This window comes from Amia ocellicauda, chromosome 2 (assembly GCF_036373705.1).
Source record: "Amia ocellicauda isolate fAmiCal2 chromosome 2, fAmiCal2.hap1, whole genome shotgun sequence".
Taxonomy (NCBI): Eukaryota; Metazoa; Chordata; class Actinopteri; order Amiiformes; family Amiidae; genus Amia; species Amia ocellicauda.
The window spans coordinates 17,394,778-17,420,362 of NC_089851.1; the positions used below are offsets into that span (position 1 = coordinate 17,394,778).

The 25,585-nt window shown below is 34.5% G+C and overlaps 1 protein-coding gene across 1 annotated transcript in view; it reads right to left on the reverse strand.

Annotated features, from left to right (window-relative positions):
* Positions 1-4,551: 4,551 nt before the first annotated feature.
* The window catches only part of st18 (ST18 C2H2C-type zinc finger transcription factor), a 44,977-nt gene continuing 23,943 nt past the window's right edge, over positions 4,552-25,585 (reverse strand). The window contains exons 9-21 of the mRNA XM_066719656.1: positions 24,228-24,436; positions 21,513-21,724; positions 17,554-17,793; positions 16,333-16,445; positions 14,959-15,021; positions 14,346-14,414; positions 13,364-13,426; positions 12,500-12,580; positions 9,509-9,730; positions 9,132-9,220; positions 8,517-8,620; positions 8,281-8,424; positions 4,552-7,247 (exon numbers count right to left, since the gene is read on the reverse strand). Of these exons, the coding sequence (XP_066575753.1) occupies positions 7,107-7,247; positions 8,281-8,424; positions 8,517-8,620; positions 9,132-9,220; positions 9,509-9,730; positions 12,500-12,580; positions 13,364-13,426; positions 14,346-14,414; positions 14,959-15,021; positions 16,333-16,445; positions 17,554-17,793; positions 21,513-21,724; positions 24,228-24,436 (1,750 nt within the window). The 3' untranslated portion in view covers positions 4,552-7,106. The remainder of the gene's footprint in view (positions 7,248-8,280; positions 8,425-8,516; positions 8,621-9,131; positions 9,221-9,508; positions 9,731-12,499; positions 12,581-13,363; positions 13,427-14,345; positions 14,415-14,958; positions 15,022-16,332; positions 16,446-17,553; positions 17,794-21,512; positions 21,725-24,227; positions 24,437-25,585) is intronic.

Sequence of the window (25,585 nt, forward strand, 5' to 3'; positions counted from 1 at the left end):
GATCCTTCTTTGGCAAGTCAATCACATACCTTTTCATTTGACTAAAAGGCAAGCTTGAGAGTACAGGCCCAGTAAGAAACTCAAAGCCTGAGGAGATCTCAGACAGTGTCGCATATCACCACTGAAGCTGTGCGTTCAGTGTGTCAGTAACTTTACTGAAAGCCTGCTCTGGTGTGATATTGAGACCTTCATCTTGGGCTTCAATGGCCAGTCTTCTTACCTGCCTATTGCTCTTTTTAGGAATATACCACAGAATGTGATTTATTACCCAAGTGTGCACACACGTGACATGTTATTATACAAACTTAAGGTTCTTTCACACTGAGCGTTGCATCCCTGTATCAGCATCCAGTGTGAAATCTTTTTTTAGAATACTGTACATCCTATGGATGCATTCACACCGGCTTGGGGGCTTCAAAGATTATATTATTAATATGTTTGGGGGCACTGACAGCTGACAAAGGACAACATTGAAAACTACAAATCACAATTATTACTTGATTGAGATTACATTTCCATAATTGTTCTGGTCCCACAGCTTTGCTCCCTGGGTGACAGCACTGTTTGCCCTGCCCTAGTTATAGCCCTGACTGTAGTGGCTGAATTTTGTATTTTATTTTTGATTGTGATGTTATGGTTTTAAATAATAAGTACAAATTATATTAATAATAATGCATATCGATATCATGATACCTTAGACCACAATAAGGATACCGTATTCAGTTATGGGCACCATGTCTTTATAAAACTTAGCTAGGCTGAGCTGAAAGACATGAGTCATCATGATAGACTGATAGTGCTAAATCTGTTCAGCCTTAGTAGACAACATGTTACAGGGAGACCTCTCTGGCAAGCCAAATTATCATTTAGAGATATCTCTAAATGCATTTAAAGATATCTTCAAATATTTAAAGATATCTCTAAATCATTTAAAGATATCCATAAATGATTTAGAGATATCTGCAAACAATTTAGAGATATCTAAATAAGGTGCTTTTAAATATATATCTCTAAATGATTTGCAGATATCTCTAAATCATTTAAAGATATCTGCAAATCATTTAGAAATATCTGCAAATCATTTCAAGATATCTTCAAATGACTTCCTGTATTTTAGCTTGAGATTATCACTTCCTGTTTCCTTATTCAGTTACATAGAAATGAATTAACAAGTTAACAGGAAGTGATAATCTTGGGCTACATACAGGAAGTAATTTGAAGATATCTCTAAATGATTTGCAGATATCTCTAAATGTTTTGCAGTTATCTTTAAATGATTTAGAGATATCTGCAAACCATTTAGATATATATTCAAATCATTTAGAAATATCTCTAAATGTACTTTTAAATGAGATATATTTAAATGATTTGCAGATATCTCTAAATCATCTAAAGATATCTTCAAATCATTTAGAGATATCTTCAAATATTTAAAGATATCTTTAAATGATTTAGAGATATCTCTAAATGATAATTTGGCTTGCCATAGTCCTCCTTGAAGTTCTTAGGACTCAACCAGAAACATACATAAGAATGTAGAAGAAAATACATGATACATTCTATAAGAGAGTTTTGTGTCTTAAAAATATTTTCAGATACTCACTTAGTTTACAGAGTTATTTAGTTGACATAGTGGGCTACTTTGTTAATCACTGTCTTTTATATATATTAAGATTACTCTCTTATCTATAAACCTTTTTAGTGAAGTTCATCAGCCACAAACAGACACCTTTTTGTCTTAAACAAAGGCATTTAGCAGAAGTGACCCATAAGGCATTTTCTTTTTTTTTTCAATTACATGCATATTGTACCTTTCTGTACTCCACTCTGACATCTTCTGGTCAGCATTGTACAGGTTTGATAATTGATTTTGAGAGAGTGGTGGAGTCAAGTGGAATGGAGATAGAAAGATGGATAGAGGGATGGGAAGAATGGGTATCCATGAGGGTGGTTTTAGAGAAGCTTCAGCTTGTAACATAAGCTTTGGGTAGAAGACTGGGTAGTATCCACAAAATATGCAATGTCATTGGTTTTATTTTCAATTTTCAATCAGAATGTCCAATATAAGATATGGATTCCGTTAAAAACACCTACTTCAAAGCCCATATCAATATGTATGAGTGGTGAACACGAGTTGACTGAGTTTTTATCTGGTTGAGGTAATTTACACAAAAACTTTCAGTTTTCAATTTTATTTCTACCATACACAAACTGTACAACACAGCACATACCTGTTTATGAAATAGTAAAATATTAAGGAAACTCCAATGTATAAACTACTTGACATGAAAAAAATGCATAACTTTTAATCTTAAAAAAAAAAAAATCTAATTTACAATACAGTTTCATATTACCAATGTTGTTCAACACAAAATTTAGTGCACATTACAAAATACATCAAGTACAAACAAGGAAAAAATAAATATTCTTCACAAAACTTCCTGAGCAAACAATGCATGGCATATAAATTAAATATTAACAATTACAAATAAATAAGCAGAATTATAAAGTTTTACAAGTATAATGAATTTAAACAAAATGCTTGATAAAAGTTTAATTTATTAAAATTACAATTTAATGAGTTGACTAATTTTGTATAAAATAAAACATCTCTTTGCATTTAGCAAATGATCATTCTGTTGGCAGGTTTGTGTAGACTTCATTAATTGTTTAATTTCAACTGCACAAAAAGTACTGGCCTATTCTATCAGAACATGTATCAAGTTTAAATATACAAACATTAGTTAATGCAACCTAGCTGGGAAAAGAACAAGAAACCCACAAATGAGTTCCCCCAAACCTTGATATAACTAAATGATAATGGTAAAATATTTTGTACAATTTATATTTTGAAAAATAATTAACACTGATACCAAAGGCTCTAATCTTGAAAAAATGATAAAAATGAATGTTTTTCTTCTTCTGAGATTTCAAAATATAAATTAAATCCACACATATGCGTGCACACACACACACACACACATACACACACACATATATATATATATACAGTGAGGGAAAAAAAGTATTTGATCCCCTGCTGATTTTGTACGTTTGCCCACTGACAAAGAAATGATCAGTCTATAATTTTAATGGTAGGTGTATTTTAACAGTGAGAGACAGAATAACAACAAAAAAATCCAAAAAAACACATTTCAAAAAAGTTATAAATTGATTTGCATGTTAATGAGGGAAATAAGTATTTGACCCCTTCGACTTAATACTTGGTGGCAAAACCCTTGTTGGCAATCACAGAGGTCAGACGTTTCTTGTAGTTGGCCACCAGGTTTGCACACATCTCAGGAGGGATTTTGTCCCACTCCTCTTTGCAGATCCTCTCCAAGTCATTAAGGTTTCGAGGCTGACGTTTGGCAACTCGAACCTTCAGCTCCCTCCACAGATTTTCTATGGGATTAAGGTCTGGAGGCTGGCTAGGCCACTCCAGGACCTTAATGTGCTTCTTCTTGAGCCACTCCTTTGTTGCCTTGGCTGTGTGTTTTGGGTCATTGTCATGCTGGAATACCCATCCACGACCCATTTTCAATGCCCTGGCAGAGGGAAGGAGGTTCTCACCCAAGATTTGACGGTACATGGCCCCGTCCATCGTCCCTTTGATGCGGTGCAGTTGTCCTGTCCCCTTAGCAGAAAAACACCCCCAAAGCATAATGTTTCCACCTCCATGTTTGACGGTGGGGATGGTGTTCTTGGGGTCATTCCTTCTCCTCCAAACAAGGCGAGTTGAGTTGATGCCAAAGAGCTCGATTTTGGTCTCATCTGACCACAACACTTTCACCCAGTTCTCCTCTGAATCATTCAGATGTTCATTGGCAAACTTCAGACGGGCCTGTACATGTGCTTTCTTGAGCAGGGGGACCTTGCGGGCGCTGCAGGATTTTAGTCCTTCACGGCGTAGTGTGTTACCAATTGTTTTCAGGGTGACTATGGTCCCAGCTGCCTTGAGATCATTAACAAGATCCTCCCGTGTAGTTCTGGGCTGATTCCTCACCGTTCTCATGATCATTGAAACTCCACGAGGTGAGATCTTGCATGGAGCCCCAGACCGAGGGAGACTGACAGTTATTTTGTGTTTCTTCCATTTGCGAATAATCTCACCAACTGTTGTCACCTTCTCACCAAGCTGCTTGGCGATGGTCTTGTAGCCCATTCCAGCCTAGTGTAGGTCTACAATCTTGTCCCTGACATCCTTGGACAGCTCTTTGGTCTTGGCCATGGTGGAGAGTTTGGAATCTGATTGATTGATTGCTTCTGTGGACAGGTGTCTTTTATACAGGTAACGAGCTGAGATTAGGAGCACTCCCTTTAAGAGAGTGCTCCTAATCTCAGCTCGTTACCTGTATAAAAGACACCTGGGAGCCAGAAATCTTGCTGATTGATAGGGGATCAAATACTTATTTCCCTCATTAACATGCAAATCAATTTATAACTTTTTGAAATGCGTTTTTCTGGATTTTTTTGTTGTTATTCTGTCTCTCACTGTTAAAATACACCTACCATTAAAATTATAGATGGATCATTTTTTGTCAGTCGACAAAAGTACAAAATCAGCAGGGGATCAAATACTTTTTTCCCTCACTGTATATATATATATATATATATATGCACATACATACACAGACATTTTTTGGCATATTGAATTTAAGTATACTTGTATGAAATTGTAAGCACTAAAAAAATGAGTTCAACAGATTGTGTAAACAGGGGTTTGTTAGGGGGAGTGGGTGTATATGTTGTGCTTGCTTATTGCTTAACAGAAGTTATTTTAATAGTATATATAAATATGCTTAAAGTAACACAATAAAATAAATGTGTCTCCTGGGAATCTGTGCTCTACATTATTGTTAATTATAATCAAACATGAGCAGAATGTATTCAAATCTGTCTATTTGTTTCTGCTAAATAAATACATACACAAATAAATAAATACATAAATAAACGTTCAAAGCACACTTTATGGTCATCTAATCATGGATTTAGCTGAACAACTTCCATTCACTCTTTACATGACCAATACATGGAATTACACAGTAAAATAAAATACAATAAATACATAAATAAATAAATACAAGTTTGATTATTTGTTTGACTTACAAACTGGAATAATTTAGTGTTGGGACAACTTAATATAAGCCCATAAATATGACATTCTTCTTTATTGCCACTAAGCCAACATTGATCATTTAAGTGACAGTTGATCTATACATCACCTGTTATATAGTCATATTATACATGTGAACTGGAAGCAAAATACCTAATTAATTGTAAGCACTTTAAATCCTGTATGTAAATGGATCATGTTACAATCCTGCATATGGGAATATTTCACAGTAAGTGTTCTGATTTCATAAATGAAAGACATTATTTGTAATTATATCCGAATGTTTGTTTTATAACAAATATGTCAGCCCCCCAACTAGCACAGATTGTAATGTTTGCTGTAAATATGGTTATGCCATTACAATATGGGCTTTAATTGTGTTAATAATAATTACAGTACATTCCATTATTGTGCTATTCTCACATGACAGAAAACAAAAGAAACTTAATATGGCAGGTTGATTTTTTCAAGAATAGAGCCATGAAAGTGATATTAGATTTCGCTTTAGCAAAACCCATCTCTTAGTATGTGTGAAAGACCATTACAGAATTAGCCATATTCACAAGCCTTCATACACTTATATATAATTTTGGCCATTGCTGAGAGCAATGGTAAAGTACATAGCTGAAAAGTTTAAGCCTACTTAAATAAAGGTTGGACCAGTCACATTGTGCTCTGTTACTCTGAGATGACATTTTAACAGTAGCAAGTGCCTTAGGTTAAATGAACAGTTCTAATATCATTCTTGTTTGCAATTGAAAAAATAACTGTACTGTGTATAAATTAAACAACATTTAACATAGTATGGTCGTACCATAAAACTGTGATGTTTCATGTACACATTTACACTTAGGCACATATATGCACACAGTTCAGTGTGCACACAGAAGGCAGTTCATATCAATATAGTTTAGAAAAAAATATTCAAAAAATATTCAAGACTTAGTTTTAAAAAACAAAATAATGATGTTCTCATTGTCTCACTGGCAATCGGTTCAATATTATGGGCAAAGTTCTGAGGTTGAAAGCCACATTCAGTTCTTTTATGAGAAATGAGAAAATAAGGTTGCATCTGGTGAAGAGGAGAAATAATTTCTCAGTGAGTGCCAATTTGAGAATTTCTTTGCCAATAATAAGCATCTACTTGACACCACTTATTTTCCAAAAATTTAAACTGTAGATTCCTTTGATCTTTGAGTTCAGTAGTCCTTCTTTACAGTACACGTTCAACAGTATTTAAGTCTAATGTGCATTCAGTTCAATAAATATATGTATATATATAATTAATTCATAGAAAGCAACTGATTATTGTTTTTTAAAATGTTGTATTCCTGTTGCTAAAAAGCATAATGTCAAATGCCATTATTGCTTTAAATATTTTTGCAAGTAACTCACCACTAGAGGGCAGCAGTATACCATGTTTTTGCTCAAGAGAAGTTCCATGAAATGTGCTAATTCAAAGTAATAAAAAGCCCTATGAAAATTAAACTGAAAGCTGTTAAAATGTTCTTTACAATGTGCAGAATATACAAGTGATTAAGACTGCTGCCCACAACATTTTACATTAAATCTGCTTCTTAAGTGTTGAAGGTTAATTATTGTCCCTATATTTTTCTTAAAGTAAATGTCTGATTAAATATGGCAGGAATAAATTACAAATCAAACAACCTTATATATTAAGACAATAAATAATAAAATATAAAAAAATAACAAATACACAATTAATTTACAGCAAACTATAAAAAGAAACTAAGTGCAAGGGTTAAAAATCCACTAAAATAAATATATCAAGTGAATTGTTGTTAAAGTCCATTACATTTCACGGCTGGTATTGGTATAAATATGCTTTTAGTGCAATGTGTCGGCTGTAAAACGGAACTGCATTTCCAAAAGTCTTCGTTTGTACATGCGACCAAACCAGTGCATCCCACAGAATCCAGCTGTTCAGCAGAATTTATAGCTTTGATACATTTCATGCTGACTAGAAAGCTTACATGTGAATTCCCTTTACAGCTTGCTTGATGCTTTCAAGAAGAGCTTTACATTCAGGAGAATAATCATGCTCTGAATTGTTATACATATCTGTTAAAGTGTTCACATAGGCTTCAAAATTCTGTTCACTGATTGGCCCCTGAAAAACAAATTCAAGACAAATGTCAATATACATTATGATATATATGGACAGTAATATCCAAAATCACACATTACATACTTATATATGTGATGTTTGTAACCAATCAATCAATATTGCATTTCTACATCACGTGTTATAAACAAAGCAGATATAATCCCTAATGGCAAAAGCAACTCTGAAAAGGAAGGAGGGATTTCAGCCACTGCATTAAGAATAAGATCAGACATTGTAGGCTTTAGGGACACAGCCAAACAAAGCCCTGGAGTTAAATGATTAAAGGTGGGCTCGAGGAATCCCCATTAGACAAGCAGGGAATGTGCAACAGAGGGTCAATATAGTCAGACAGATTAGAGGTCAGACAATATAAAGATTTATCAAATAAGAGATTTTACAGTCAATATAAACCTTCTAAAGGAGCTAGTGATTAGATTTCAAGCCAGGGGTCATGTTCTTAGTTGAGTTTAGTTAAGTCCTTGTAAGAATTTTAATAGCAGAAATTTAAAGCAGATTTTTTGTTTTTCAGAGAACAATGCAGAAAAGAGACAATTCTAATCTTATACAAGAACTGCTGATGTCATCAACACAAAAACCTTTTACAGAAGATACTTCCTTCCACCCCATTTAAATCTGAGTTCAATTACTGTATTTTATAAATTTGCGGATGGTGGGATTCGGGGTGTCTTATTTTAATTTTAAATAAGGTCTAGGCCTTTGTCTCACCATTTCCTCAGTTATAATCATAGTTAGAAACACACCCACAAATAATTTCTGAGGATATTTCGTAACACGTTTACCTTTAATGACTACATTAAACTCCTGTCTTTGTGTCAGCAAAACAATCCTAATGTGTAAGCATATTGCAGCCATACATGACATATATAGTTCCTGAAAACAAAGAAACAAACAAAATACAGCTGTCTTTTCCCTTAATTCAATTGCATTTCCCTGAAATGTGTACAGTTAATTGTATTTAGATATTTTTTTAATTTGCCTGAGAAATTACTATTGAGAGAAAAGCGGTCTGACCTACCATCTGAGGGAGTTGTATGTCAGTAAGACTGTTGATAAGTGCCTGACTCAGGCGTGCCAGCTCCTTCAGCAGGCTGTCATTATGTTGCTCAATCAGCTTGTTTTCTTCTTCAATTGTTTTTAGATTACATTCCATTGATGATATCTATTATGGGAAATAAATAAATAAAGCATTCAGACACAACATTTCCCCCGTGCGGGGGTTTTGAAGTATTCGCAGTGATAACATTTTCTTACCTGTGTCTGGAGTTTCATCATGTCAGCCTCTATTTTCAGGTTTGATTCATTCAGTTCCTTTATCTCTTCATCCAGATGTTTCATCTCTTCGTCATTTTCTATGCCTATGAGAAATCAGAACATACCAAAACAACATTCAAATCAGCAACATAACCACATAGTTTGTATACTTATCAAGGAATATAAATGAATCATCTGTTAAGTAAAAAGCAATTCATATGACATTGATACACACACACACACACACACACACACACACACACACACACACTATACAAAATAATTACATCTTAAATCAAAACAGCTGAAAAGTCAGGTGATATTTTTAAATTAAATATTTGATTTCTAAATTGCTAATTGCTAATCACTATGAGGTATTGATATTTCAACTGTTAAACACATTTGATTGGCAAAAATAATAGAAAAACCCAAATATAAGCATTTTATTTATAACTTGTAGGGATAATAAAAAGACAGTTGCTTGATAGAGATACACTATCCATAATGTCGTACATCTAGATTCAATCCTTTGATTTAAATCAGATTAATGTGTGATAAGCCCTTCTATGACAACCTCAGGCTTAAAAAGGAAACACATTCAACAAGTGAGCTTACCACTGCTTGCTTTGAGTTTAATGGTCATCATCTCCTCTCCTGAAACCTTTTTCTTGATTGACTGAGCATTCAGTGGACATCCAGACAAGCTGGCAAAAGTAAAAATAAAAATAATTGAAATCTCAAGAAAATACAGATTAATTTAGTTCCAACACTGAAATAATCACACAATAGCTATGTTGCATAATGTTTGAAATGTTGGTTGTTCCTTATTGATCATGACGTAAAACAGAGTCTTTGTCTACTTTTAACCAGACGCTTCAGCTAGCAATTTGGATGATTGCAACATGAAATAGAAGGTGTTAATGTAAAAGTTTATGCCTCACGTACAGAATTACACAGGGACAGACAACTGATAAAATGGAATGGTGACTTACCTTCTATGAGTGACAAATACATTATTAGCATGACCCAATCCATTACAGCCTGGCAAAGGACAGTGTGGCAATTCCTGTTTGCTGACTTTCCAGGAGAATGGAGTCCCATTAATAGAGCTCTCCTTCTGTCTCTTGGCAGCAATGGGGCAGCTTCCTGCACTGCGGTGGGATGTATATTTGCCCGATATGTGACCTTGGCCATCACAACCAATTACTGGACATCTAACAGAAAAACAAGGAAAATTGTTCTATTTTAGTGCCAACTTTCTATAAAACAGTTTATTGCTCTCTACCCAGGCCTAGAGAAAGCAGACGCACATCATAAATTATTGATACTGAAGCTAATGTACAAAGTGCTAATTAAATGATAATCACAGTTATTGAAATTCTAAAGGGTGTGCTTAAAAAAAGGAAAGCAAAAAAGACACGCAATGCTTGGTGCGGTGTTTTTTAAAGTGTGTATTTGTTATCAAACCAAACAAACAAAGGCACAAACAAACAGGAAACAGTGGGGATTCCCCAGTGGTTCTTTTTTGTTATGTGTTTAACATGGAGTGTGGATGATTCATATTATTTGGATATGTTGTACTGCTGTAAATCATTATTTTTTTCCCGCACTGCACAAGTTTAATCTGTAAGGATCACATATTGGTGATAATAGTTAAGCTCTACTATATAGATTTTCAATTGTTCAAATTATACAATTTAAGAAAGAAATACACATAGTATGGTCCTGTTGGATCTGAATGGTTGAGGTACTATTAATACTTAAACCATGACCACTACATAAACAAATCAGTAATAAGAGGATTGCATATAAACATTACTATAAGTCTAACAATGAAAAACAGACACCCACCAACACAAGGTATCCCAAGCCCAAGGACAATTCCCATAAAATTCCACATCCTTGAACATATAGTATGTAGTTTGCATTATCCTACCTTAATATTATCTATTCCAATCTAATACATAACCTCCTGACCCTGCATTAGTAATTAAAACCCAAATCTATTTTCATATCTGAAAAACAAAAAAGATAAACATGTTGTAGTAGTCATTCATTTCATTTCCACTAATTATCCACAACATATTCCATGCTGTATGCAATATATTGTATCATATTCAGAGTAGTGTTATTCTTATTGTTATTATTTCATTTTAAAATAGTTCAAACACTTAAATAGATAACACACATAACTTAGAGAGTGGTGTAAAATCTTTAAGAAAAAATAATCAAATGCCTTATTTCCAACTGCCAATGGGACAAAGCTGAACGGATTTTCAATGACCCCTGATCTTTTCATTTCCACAAGCTTTGCTGTGATATTCAAGGGTTTGTCTTGGCTTCTGTCCAGAGACCATTTTCTCCAGTTCATTCACATGTAACAAAGAGCAGCGTCTTTTTTAAGAACATAAGGAAGTAACAATAGGCTGAGAAAGAGAATGGGGTGCATGGCCCCCAATCCTACGTCATAATTGTCCTGACACACAATTAGCTGATTCTTGGTAGATTTACCATGACTTGTAAATTTATTCCAAGCATTAGCAACAATCTGTTTACAAAAATATTTCCTTGCAGACTGTGACCAGGATACCATGCAGGGTGGCACACAATGGACTGAGCTTTTGTTTGCATGTTAGTTGCCTACAGCCCTCTAGTTTCAAGTACAGGAGTTGTTACAGTAAGCCAAGTAAATTAACATTTGAATATAAATGATGCAAAATGAAATTAAATACATACATAACCACAATTGTCTTGTTTTTGTTTGAAGAATTATTGTGCAGGAAGAATGAACAATAAGAATTGTAAATAACAGCTTGAATAAACCTTATTTACTCCTTACAGTTCATTTTCGTTTCAACACTTTAGTCTGTTGTGGCTCTAAAAGGTTAGGTTCTTTACAACTGCAATCATTACTAAGATAAGAATTAGAACAGTGTACCTTGTCTGACCGTATGTAATACATCTACAGTTGTAGTTTAAAGTATTCAAACATTTCCCTTGAGATATACTTATGTATCAATGACATCTTTTCAGAGTTTGATGAATACTGATTCTGCCTAGAGAAAACCAAAGATTCCAGTTAAATGACCTGCTCTTGTATGTCAACAAAAATGAAGCTATCTAAAGCCTAGTCATCTGTTAATAATAATACTATTAATCTATTTAAATCTTCACAATGCCAAGATGCCAACAACATGTTTCTTTCTCCATAGTGTAACTTCCTGATGCATGTCACACATGACTAATTTTGTTATCTTCAGTATTTTTTTAACCAATGTTACTATCTATCTGCCACCAGAATCAAGCATTAAACAGCGTGTCTGCTATTTGTAACTCAGTATGACATCACGCACACTGTATTTTATATATCAAATGTGGACAAGCAACACATTGGTATTTTCCCATAGCAACCTGTTATAACAATATTTAATTATAGAAATAGACCTATGACTTTTCTGTATAATACTCTGTTAGTGGTTGAACTTAAAAATGAATATTTGCTTTAATTAATACTGTAGAAATTGATGTAACATATCTAAGTTTACTGTTTTGTGCTTAAATAAATTACAAAGCTTCCTGAGTACTGTAAAATGCCATTTGTTATAGTAAGGCAGCTGTATATAAATAAAGTATAATACATTTTTTATTTTTTACAGAAAGGTTCACATGCCAGGTAAGGCAAAAAACACAACAGCAGCCTTGTTTCTAAAATGTCTGTTTACCAATATAAAATGGCAATTTTGATATATGATGCTTTAAGTCTTGTCAATTAACTAATGTTTATAAGCACTCCTTTAAAGGACACTTTAATAACAGAATGGATATTAAGCCTAGAAAACATAATCTGATCCATCACTAAATTAGTAAATTAACTGGGATAACAATGTGCAGTGGTAGGAAACAATTGATGTATTAAAAATATACATGAAAAAATATGTGCTACCACTGTATACATGAATTATGAAGAATAACTACAAACGTACTTAATTTCTTGGTCTTCCTTCTCATCCTTGTTTGGTGTAAGCTTCAACCCTCCCTTTCTGGCCCGTGGACATCCTGATAAGCTGAAAGAGATTCAAGGAAGATAAGCTACTCTTTGGGAAAATAAAAATCACCAGTGGATTCATCTAGGGTCATAGTACTGAGTCCAGCCAAGCCAGAATACAGGCAGCCATAAAAATCACTAAACACAGTCTAAACACAGGACTGAACTTATGCCTTTTGCTATTTATTCCAGGAAGGACAATCAGTTTTACTTAGATTTTCAGATCTTCATAATAATTTGTAAACACACATGATTTAATAAAGATTAACATTATATGTAGTTTAATAAAATAGGTAAGTTAAATATGATCAAATGTGTTAATACACTTTTATTAGGTTTTCAAAATCAAGTACACCTATAAATATAATTTGATATGACTAAAATTTACAAACCGATAACTGATAACAGAGTAGTTAAAAAACAAGGGCACTATTCTGAACTTTTCTCATGTGGTAAACAACTACAAATGACACGATCGGTTTTAGTTTAATATTTCAGTGTTCTTCTATCTTGGAGAAATTTAACACAGCTATATGCACCAGTGTGTATTGTGTATTATGGAAAATATTAGCTAAACTCCTGGAAGGTAAACAAGGAACCTTTCAAAATGACCAGAAAATGGAAATTATATAATTATTAAAATTTCTATCAAATAATGGTGTAACTGCAGCAGCTGTAACCACTCAATTGCTTGGTTCATTAACTCTTAGCATCCAACCTTACCAGAATAAGAAGTGCAAAGGTTGCTAACAAGACCAGTGAGTTTACATAGCAGTACAGCTACCTTTCCAGAAAAGCATACCTTCTGTGTGAGGCGTAGTTTCCAGTCACATGACCTGACCCATCACAACCAGGTGTTGGGCACCTAAGAGATTAGAACATGAAAAACAATGCAAGGAGGATGTTAAATTAACCACAATGGTAAAGTAATTTGTATTATTGTAGTTGTATAAAGGTCTGATATCTACAAACAGACAGAAACCTCTTACAACTCTGCTCTCCTCAAACCACTGTGCTACCCCTTATGCTATTTGACCTTTCAATATGCCTTTGTTGTCTTTTATAATACTGGATTATAGAAATACCATGATATGCTACAATAAAATAGGCACATTGAACAAACAGGAAACCACTGCAAAACTATGGTAAAACCATGTTAAACAAACATAAATACTATGGTAAATGCACCAAGTTAAACTTGTGTAAGGGACTCTCCCAACTTTATGAAATGTAGTTTTTATGTTGAAAGATGTCCAGGCCCAATGCTAGTGAAACACGACTGCCCAAAACATAGGCGTAGGCTTAGGGGGGGGACACCTTTCCCCCCAATGTTTTTGTCCTCCCCAATAATGTATGTCCGGTTTCATTGGCTCTCTTCAATATTGAGAGAGCATTAATAATTTCCCCATAGGTGTCATTTATGGTAATTATGTCAACAACTACACGTTAGTTCATAGTCATTATTTACAAGATGTACAGGTGAACTCCCCCCTCCCTCCTTCCCCGCTCGAAATGCTTGTCCCCCTCACTGGCCCAAACGACAATACGACAGCAGTCACTCTATCACACTAGCAGATATGATGCAAAAAACATATCTCATGAACACCCCAATCCATAACTGGTCATGTATTTTTATTTTCGATCTTTCCCATTTTTTGTTTTGCTAGACCCATCTTATTTTGAGCCATGAAGCAAATTGACCTCTCTGCTCTGTCATACAATATCTTTTTTATTTGGAACACTCAACACCTCACTGTTCCAAACAATTCAGTAGCAGTACATACTTGAGTTCCTGAGAATTGGCAGCCATTAGAGATTTGAGAGTCTTGTCAGCCAATGGGCACCCGGAAACACTACAAAAATAAAATCAAAATGTTATTCAAAATACACAAATATAAAACCTATACTGTCAGATTATCCATGTGAAAGTTTTAAATCAGTTTAAAATTTGATATCCACTCTTTTGCATACTCCCATCTATAAAACCTCTATACTCTATACATTCTCTATATGTATGGTTTATTTTAGAAGAGCTGCAGAGAATAAATCACTCTACAACTTGCTTCTGTGTATCCTGCACTCTGTGATTCTGGTCGTCTGAAGTAGAAGACAAAGCTATTGCTACTCCATCCAAAATTGCATAAACATAAAATAAGCATCCTCCAGCAGATTCCCCTGCGCTCTGGACAGGAGCTTTTACAGGACAGACCTCTCAGGATTCCCTAAACTAACAGAGATTTCAAAACTCTTTCAATAAAGCCACAAGAGGGGGTTCTTGCCTGCAATACACACACACAACAACAACAACAAAAATTGCCTTCAGTAAAGATTTAAGAATACTGATCTATATACTAAAGCTACTACTGTATAAAAGGTACTACTTTTTAGTTTTAATACCTTCGGTGTGAAGCATAGTTTCCAGTCACATGGCCACTTCCATCACAACCTGGAGTGGGACAGCTACAAAGGATCACATAATACATGTAAGCTTCAAAACTCAACATGTAACAGTCAATCAACCAATCTGTGTTTTATTGACCAACTTTTACTGTGAGGACTGTGTCAAAGTGCTTTAAAACAATACAATAGAAATATATTAGAGTCAGTACGAAAATTGCAGTCATGTAATCAGAATATGTAAAAACTGCAAGATTTATATATGAAGGAATTATAATTCCTCATTTTCATATACATATATACATATACATATATATATATATATATATATATATATATATATATATATATATATATATATATATATATACATTTTTAATTCTAGAAACCAACTTTACCATTGCTTTTCTCTTTGAGGCTGGTTTCAGATAATTTACATTTTTAGCTACAGTAACATGTAACATGACAAATACATTATTGGTATTTGCCTTTTAGTGTTTATGAACAACACATTATCTTCACAAATAAAACTAAATAAAATAAAGGCTTCATACCTTAAATTACTATAGAGGTTAGTATAGCAAGAAGTGTTTAGTAGAGGAAATGAAATTTAGGAAAGTGTCTACAACTTGCAGTGACAGGCAAGGCCTTTTAAAAATGTAATTCTCAAAGGCAAGAAGTTTGATTTTCATACTACAAATATTGGATCCCAGATTGAAAAAAATGCATCTGGGTGCTTCTACTGAGCTTTACAAAATGCAAACACATGCACAATCTAACTACAAAACAGTTAGGAGACTGGTAAGCTCAAATGAAGATGTATATATACGCATAAACTCACATTCACACAGATACATTTCTCCTCCAAATGAACCTGCAGATACATCAGTCATAGCAATGAATAATATAGCTCAGAAAGTATGTTGTACATTTCTACTCTCTTTGCTCTTTACCATGATTGTTCCTATTTACTGCCTGTTCCTATTTTCCTATTTGATCTATCCTTTAGCTGCAGTGCGTCACTAAGAGCACAGATACTCGATTATACATCACTGTGTTTATAAAGCCTGTCTCCTTCCTTCAGCTCTCATCAGGATGAGCTAGAATGCTGAATTCCAGTTGAAATACTAAAAGGGTCCACCTGCCAGGAGTTGAGCTCAGTTTTCCTGTGGGGTGATTTCAGTTTTAAAATGTTGTTTTTCCCAACACCATAACTAAGCTGTTCTAGTTGCTGTATTCGGCAAGATCAGTACATAATGATAATTGGTCGTAAACACATCAAAGAGTCTAATACGTATCATATTTGTTTAGGCAACATTAAAACCTGTGTCACTGGCAGAGCAAAGTTTTCAAAGTACAGCCCTTCTCCCATACCTCATGAGCTCTTTCTTATTGTCCCTGGAGAACACTTTGGTCTTGGGACTTGGAATAGTTACATCGCCTGGATATTTTCTGTCCTCTAGTACTTCGTTTTCAACTTCATCTTGCTGCAAATTGGAAGAAATAAAAGTTTATTTCATACGAACACACACCAGTTTCCTTTCTTTGTATTAGTCAGCTAGCAAGCCATATTAGTGCACTATTTGGTGCAACTGACCATTTAGTGTACAGAGCACCCCTGAAAATGTAAGCTCAAGATTCAGACAGGATGAGTATTGCTGTGCTTAAGTATACTTAGTGTAAACCATACATCCATTTAAAGTCAATTTTAATCCTTCTAGTATTTATGATATACAGAACATAATGTAAAACCTGTGGATTTACTTAGAAAGTAGACATCTGTAAAAGAGGAACAGATGTTGCGATGAATTAAAAGGAGCACTAAATCATGCTGTGTTTATTTGGCTGAAATATATGAAGGATCAAATCGCACTGCTTACAAACGCTCTCCTAAGATGTGAACTTCATTTAAATATCACTAAACACATTTTTACAGCATTTCTATTTATCATTATTATTACTGCAAATAATTATTTCCCAAATGCTGTTAATTACAAACATTCCACACTTTGAACATCCCTCTTCATGATTCGATGTAATGTAGTAATGTAATCTCTTTCCCATCATTTCATATGGTTCATGTTGTGTACTTTATTCTCCGTCCTCTTGGTGTTTTTTGTTGTTTCTGCTTATTTGTTTTTCAACTATTTAAAGCTGAATTAAATACAATGTGGAGATGAAGAAAAAAACACGGCCAAGTCTACAATGCAACACGCTTCACAAATGGGGTTCAAAGCAGTGTGTGACAGTAATTTGATTCCCTAACATACAATTACCTCAGAGATATCAGATTAGAAGCTATACTGCTGCAATAGTAAGTTCGAATTGCAAATGATCTAATAAGAGGGAACAGAGTATAATTATGCACATTATAGGATGGGAGGAAAAGGAAAAAAGCAAAATGTAGATCATATTAAATAATCTTTTTGTATTCACTTAGGCATAACCCCACAACCTGAATAAATCTCAACATAAAACTGGTGAACAACACTCTGTAGTGTAAAAAACGAATAAAGACCTACGCAATCAAAAGTGAAGTTTACTCTTTTTCAAAAGATGATTTTAACTCACACTAAAAACACCCTCCCTTATTACCTCGTTGTCCCTTATTATATGGGCTTTGCTGTAGTTGAGAGGGGTGTCCCACCCCTCCTGCTCACACAGCGCCTGGTAGAACGCAGGGGTGACCCTGATGCTGCCAGACTTTGAAGGAGAAGCCTCGGGTGTAGGCAGTGCTGTTCCCAAAGGCACCATTGGTGGGGCTTTTACTCTATCGCGGTTCTTTTTCATACTCAGGTCCAGTGTGCCATTTTCATCCACTTCAATAAGGACATCCTGTACAAAACGTGATTACAACTCACTGAAACACACATGGCAAAATATGAAGAATGTACCGCTTTTTTTTTGTTTGTTTATAATGAAACTACAAATTGTGAATGTGAAGGAAATATTTTGTGTCGCGTTTTATAACTGAATATGTGCTGAACACCAGCTTCAAAGAGGTGTGCATTTGTTCACAGCTAACAGAGCTTGTTTGTTTGTGCTGATCTTAATTAAAAATTGGAACTGTATTATCAGTATACCTCTATTATGTTACTGAACTTAGCATCGCCCTTTTAATAGAATTCTTTTCAAACATAAGCAGCACAGATTGCTGGGATTTTGTTTACTAGCAACAGCTGTGTTATCTGTTTTCTAGGACACATTACAAGATGGCTGCTGCTTGTGGCAGTTTTGGGTCATATGTGGTTCACCTCCTAATATCACCCTCTCTTAGAAATGAATTGGCTGAATGTAACATAAGTTGCAACATTTAATGGGTGATTGTTATTGAGCAACTTTATATGACTCGTTCTCACATTCTGAATACATAATAATAATAATAATACAAACAAATAATTACTTCCAGCAATTGTTATAGAGAGTTCTTATAGTATTGAATAAGGTACAACATATAATACAGTATAATTGGGTTTGTAGCCTAAGGTCAAGAGGAAACATTTGAAACAAAAATTGTCCCTTTGGGCAGCAAATTGGAGTGGTATTTTTTTATATAAACAACCACCACCACAACACCACATACTAATATGTTTCTTTTCTTTCTTTTTTTTAATAATATACTTTAGTAAAGATACAATAGGAAACTGAATTACTTTAAATACTCAATAACTGAAAACAAATCTCTCTCTCTTTATATATATGCTGCTTTAATATTTTTAATATGTTATATGGACAATATATTGTAGCTGAATATTTATTGATTTATACATTTATTTTTGCATTACTAGCAAATCTATATAACATGCAGAGGGACTCAAGTCATTCAAAATTGAGGAATATGATATGCAAAAGCAAAATATCTTTGACAATGGCACCATGATGCACTATTTGGCCACCAGAGGATTATTCTAATATATAGAGGCTGAATGCCCAGAATTTCTCTATTAAAAGAAGAAGGACGTGTTAAGAATGTCAAACCTTAGTGTTATGCTCTGCGTTAATATTACTGTATAGTGAGACAGTCCTGCAACAGTCACTGCTCTTGACAAAAAAAGACAATAGAGAAAAACTAACACAAAGTAGTCAAAAAGGGAAATATAACAAAAATCTAGTAATGAAGAATACTACATTAAGGTATGTGTTATCCATACACATGCTCTATGTTTCAAGGATTATCATAATTACAGACACCAAGTTGAAACTATTTTGAAAATAGGTGAAAAAAATAGACCTACAATATAGCAAATTACATCTTTTGAGAAAAACATTTATCACTGGGCTAAAGAATTAAATCCCCTTTTGTGGAGTGGTGTGGCATCCAGAAAAACACAGATATTAGACTTAATGCATGTGATGTTTCAGTGGATACTTTCTGTACTCTAAAACTTCTTGCACCACACCCTGATGGCATTTCACATTTTGACTTCCTACATGTCCTGCAGTATTACGGTGCAAAAACATAACATTCCACTCATATCCACTGCTGGTCAAACAATAAGTGTCACTGAAAAGTGCAATTACTGGGCAGACAGTCATAAAGCCTTATTCGCGTATTTTTCTCTTTACAGACTGCTGGAGTCATAGGTTTACATTGGTAGAACTCAAAAACTAAAGTAAGAGTAGTATTACTATTTAGTTGTAATATACATATGAATTCTAAAGAAATGTCACTGTCACTGGTGTCAACAGAATGAAAAATGAATGAGACAATAGGTTGCGAATGGTTATCTGACAGAAACATTAACACCCAAAGAGTGTTAAGGGAAGCTAGGGGAAGTTTATTGAAGCAAAAGGTAACTGTGTTTTTCTTTAATGTATTACAATAATAATTACATATTTTGTTTTGATTTGTTTTCGTTCCTAATTAAATACCGATATAATTGATCAAAAGTGGTCAAAATAAATAAACACAATTACACAAATACACAGTTACTGACATTTTTTCCCTTTCACATACCATCCACAATGTACTATCTAGTCCCAATGTTGTTGTTTTTTCCCCAACAATGCTACAGTCTAAACAAAATGTTGTATAGCAAACTACAAATCAATGTTTATTTCAAATAAATCATTATATATGCATTCTGGTCTTTATATTACTCAATCGTTATATAAAATGAACATTGCTTTGTGCACACATAATTTATATGTCAACTAAATTTGAGCACAATGCAGAAGAGACTGCTCCTTCAGGTTTGCGTAAACAGAGCTTTAGTGTATAGCATAGTTTAATAGACATTAAACGTTCATTTAAAATTAAGAGAAATAAGTGCACAACAGTTAAAAACAATCATACCTTTTATTTACTGTGAATGAACTCCCTTTCTAAAAAACAGTCTATCTAAAAATCATAATGCTATGTTCACATACTGAGGTTAAATATTTTATGAGACCAGCACCTCGCGTTCCTTAATACATCTCCATTTAAATGTAAATTCTTGCACCAAGACCCCTAAAGTGGTTATCTCCATTTGAGAAGGGAAATGGTTATACCATACAGCAGATATTTCCAAGTTATACTTCCCTTTCTTCCAAATGACCTGGCTCCATAAAGTGCGCTACAAATATTTTATATTCATAAAGGCATTTTGATTCAGAGCAGGGCATGTGACAAATATGCAAACACTGTTTTATTCATTTGCCTGTTTGCACCCGGTACAGGGCCACATGCTCAGCTCATTAAAAGTATGAATTTAAATTGGGCTCTTTATATTTTAGGTGTGCAAAACCATAACCTGTTTAGAGTAGCATGGAAAAACCTCAAGTGACAGTACAATTCTATTTATCTTCTATTTTTGTAATATTATCAATTGACATTAATTGTTGACATTAATTGTTTTTGTGAGCTTGAATGTGGTTTTAAGAACCATTGTGAGTCTGCAAGTCCTGCCAACCCAGGTGCAGAACGAGGATGCCCGTTCTGGCTTTATATCAAGTGTAACATGTAATCTGCATTCTCATGTAGAGAAAAACTGTGGATTTATAGGATGCACCAAAGGGAGTTTAAAAAGGGTTAAACTTTTAAACTGATGCATATTTGATGGAAAGTGGGAGATTTTCAATTTGTGTGAATAAAAGAGCTCAGCTTATGAATCCTTCTGCTGATTGGTTTAATCCACCAAAATAGTTTTATAGGCCATCTGATGGAGATGGGCAGTAAAGGCTGATCTGACACAGCTTATCCAGGATAATATCTTACTAACCAGAATATCTTCTACCATCTGCATCATACCAGACTGAGTTTCACAGAGGCATTATTTAAAGTTTTTTTTTTTTTTTTTACAATCAACGTATTAACTGTATGCATCAGGCGCCACAAGAACGTCTAATTGTAATTGAAAAGGAAAGCCTACGCAATGCTTTTTTTTCTTCTTTTGATGTAATTACTAGTGTACATTAAAGCTTTATGCCAAAACCTCTTGTTTTTCTTCCATTGTATGTGCAGTTCTCTTTGCCAGAATCAGTCTTTTGATGTTTAGATGTTATGCACAAATCAAGGATGCTTTTAAAATGGCCACTCTCGAATATCTTTCCGAGCAGACTGATTTTATTACCTTTGTGGAGGGGGCCTGAGGCCTCATAGTGATTCCATCGATGTTGCCTCTGTACCGGGTAGAGAGGTTGAGAATAGCAGCAGCAGCAGCAGCGGCGTGGGCCTCTTCACTGTCAGGGTTGTAGCTGTAGACAGCCGAATGACAGGGGCTTTGTCCGCGGGGGATAGTCACCCGACTGTTGGATGTCAGGGAGCTGGGATACTGGAGGGGCGCTGAGGAAGAGACACTAAAGTAAATCAAAGTAGGTCTACAAAACAGAAACAGCTACAGCTTAACTCATAGCATTAAATACAGTCTGTTATTCTATGTTATGTTATGGAAAAACTATATTCTTGTATAGTAATACAATTGCTCTTAGAAAACTTTTATTTTTAAGTGTTTGTTTCCCCTCAAACAGATAGGTGTCAAAATGATTGCCCCCCCCACCCCCCACAAGATTATTTTTAATAAAATCAAACACAATTAAATCTGCATTAACATTCTACTTTTTAAGTACATCCCAATCTAAAGGAACTGTACTGTGGCCTTCCATGGCTTCCTGTTTCACTGGGATATAATAATGAGGTAACCCCTAATACATAATCCATTTGTCATCCATCACCATGGGGAAAGGCAAAGAACTCACAAATGAAAAGACAATCAGGCAATGGGTACAAATATTTGATAAAAACCTAAATATACCAATACTAGGGCAATAATTAAAAAGTTCAAAACCAACGGAACAGTGTTAAACCTGCCTGGTGGAGGACGCAAGTGCATCTTGCCCCATGCACAGTGAGGAAGATGGTTCGGGAGGCAAAGAAGACACAGTTGGAGAATTAGAGAACTTGGTTGCATCTTGGGGGGTCACCAAGTCTCCAAATTTACAATTAGATGCCACCTCCATGCCAATAACCTATTTGGAAGATTTGCAAACAAGCCTTTTTTTTAGGGCAACCAACAAATGTAAGTGCCTGGAGTTTACTAAACGGCATTGGCATTTGGATTGGAACTGGGTGCTATAGTCAGATGAGATAAAAATAGAGCTCTTTGGCCACGCACACCAGCTGTGGGTTTGGCATTGAAAGGATGTGTATGCAGAAAATAACATCCTACCTATTGTAAAATATGGTGGTGGATCTTTGATGCTGTCAGGCTGTTTTGCTTCCACTGGTCCCAAGGCTCTTGGTAAGGTCAATGGCATCATGAACTATACTAAGTATTTTAAGCAAAAACCTGGTTGCCTCTGCCAGGAGGCTGAAAATTGGCCACAAGTGGATATTCCAGCAAGACATAAACCCCAAGCACACATCAAAATCCACAAAGAAATTATTAATTGACCACAAAATCAACATTTTGCAATGGCCATCACAGTCTCCAGACTTGAATCCCATTGAATTGAAGAGGGGTCTATAAGCACAGACCAAAGAATATCAAAGATCTGGAAAGATTCTGTATGGAGGAAGATCCCTTCCAAAACAAAATATATATAAAAAAGCTCAGTGCCTTATCCTTGTAAGGGGAGGCTGCACAAAATACTGAACACAAAGGTGTCAATAGCTGTGTGATAATTTTATAATTATTGCTGATTTCCTTGAATCAATATATAATACGCCATGTTACAAAATTACAATATAGCTCATTACTTGTATTGTTAATTTGATACAGATTTCTTGCTCATCTTTATCAAGGATGCCAATCATTTTGGAGGTGATGCATGCATACATGCATATACTTTAAGAAAAGTAAGTCAAAAAATCTGACTTCAGGTGTAGTAATTTATCTGACTGATTTGACAAGATATGGACACAATACTAAGTAGAAGAAGAAGAAGAAAAAGAAGGAAAGAAAAGTAAGCATATTAAACTAACTAAATTATGTAGCTGCCCACGTTGAAAATAAATCTGTTACGTTGTGAAAACTATGTATCACTACAAGTGTGAAAAGAGATGATTTAGGGCGGTGTGATTTGAATGTTTTACTTAAAATGAATGCAGAGATCATGAGCATGAGGTGATGAAGATGAAAATAAAGCCTGATAAACTGTCATAATTCACCATCTCTAAGTCTTGGCACATATATGATAAATGCTGCAATTTAGGGCTTTCGATTTCGATATATAATACTTCCTTTGGTTCTCCATCTCCAGCAGAGGTAGACAGTCATTGGATTTGTGTGGCCTTGTCCATCAATGACTGTCTACCTCTACTTAAACATCACATATCAAAAATATCGACTCAACTCGTGAAAAAAAATGTCGACTCATGTGCTGTACCTGTTCTGTACCTTCTGACATGCTTTACACCCCTTGTTGCTCAAAACCAACATGTTTTGTGCAACTAAAGAGCAGCAGCCAATGGTTTCAATTTTAATTAACCAGAAATATCACAGATGAACCCAGAAGTTAATGTTCAAGAAGCACCCTTGGTGTCAATATCAACTGTTAGTCACTGTCATTTTATGATACTAGATTGCAAAGTAAAACACAACAGTAAAAACAATGGCAATGGTTCCAAATCATTGTTCATATTCAGAAAATGGCACAAAATACAGAATACATAAAATATACTGTTAAAACACCTAGTATCCTTTAAATATTTTCAAGAGCAAAGGGGTGAAATGATAAGGCTTTGTTGAAGCCCTGTTAGGCAAAGCTGTCTTCTGCCTGTCAGGCAAATAAAGATTATGACTGCAGGATGGCTTTGTTAAATACTGACTCCAGTCATGCCAACTTACATTCAGAGAAGTGAGATGCTTCTTGGTCTTGTGTTGTTGGTGTTGTAGTTTGTTTTCCAAAGACCTGTGCATCAAAGCTGGCATAATCAAAGTGTACTTTGCCATACTTGTCAAGATCCTTTGCAAGACTAGCCTGAAGGGTGGTGACAGGCTGTGAAAACTTGTAGCTGTAGTGAGAGGTCTCAAACTGCTTCATTAAACCTGGAGGTCTGAAGGAAAAAAGGAAGCATTGAAAAGCAGCTTTTAAAAAAACAAATCTTGTATATATTCACATTTGCTCTCTTAATGTGATTTTCTTCTGGAAGTACAGAAAACAAAACACTCATCTTTAAAAGTATTTATTTAAACCAAATGTGACACTTGAAAAGTGTGACTAATAAAATAACTTAAATTCCATTTTAGGTTTATTTTCATGTGACTACAACAGACTATATTTGATCAAAGCACAGAAGACCTGTTTCTCTCTAATATTGTGTGTTGCATTAGAACCAGTTCTGAGACTTTCATTTTTATTTTATTTTTTGCGGGAATTTTAACCCATCACAATTTTGATACTAACTGTCAACTGCTGGAAATGTATTAAGTTATCAGGATGCTGGGTAGTTTACAGGCCAAAATGACCAACTTAAGGGAAAATAATTTGTTTAAATCCACTGTTGTATTATGTTAATTTCTGCGGTAAACTTTCTGGGGAGATATTGATCTGTTATGTTGGTTTAAACACCACAGGCACTTGAAACAGAGCTTTTGTGTAACATGATAATAAACATGAACAATTCCAGCTTTAGGGCCTTGATTTCTAATGCTTCTTAGGTTTTTATGAATACATTTATTCAGAAACAATCTTTAAAAAAAAATGAGATAAACACAAACATAGCATATCATTTTCAACTATATTCCATATATATTGTGGCATAGAAATTTTATTTTTTTAAAGGAATTTGAATGTTCTTTTCAAACAAAAATACTACATGTATGTTTTTCAACGTTTTAATAAGAATTCATGTAATTTAGTTTCCTTTTGGTATAAAAGTAAAAAGCTACATATAATTTATTTAAAATGATAATTTCCCCATGTTTAACACAAACATGTAGGTTACTTAGAGGTAAATAATTCTTCATTAAGATTTTGCAGGAGGAATCTTTGATAGCACTACCATACGGTTTTTTCTCTATATCTAAAATGCATTTCAAACCTTTTCAGACATATTTAATTCGATTGTGCACACATTTCTTGTCAATGTCAGTGTGGGCTGTTCAGTGTTCAATAAGTGTCATTTTGTAAAACTGTAGACTTTGTTTTAAAGCCCCACGTACAAATATTTACTTATTGAATAACATGAAAGCAAAATTCTAAG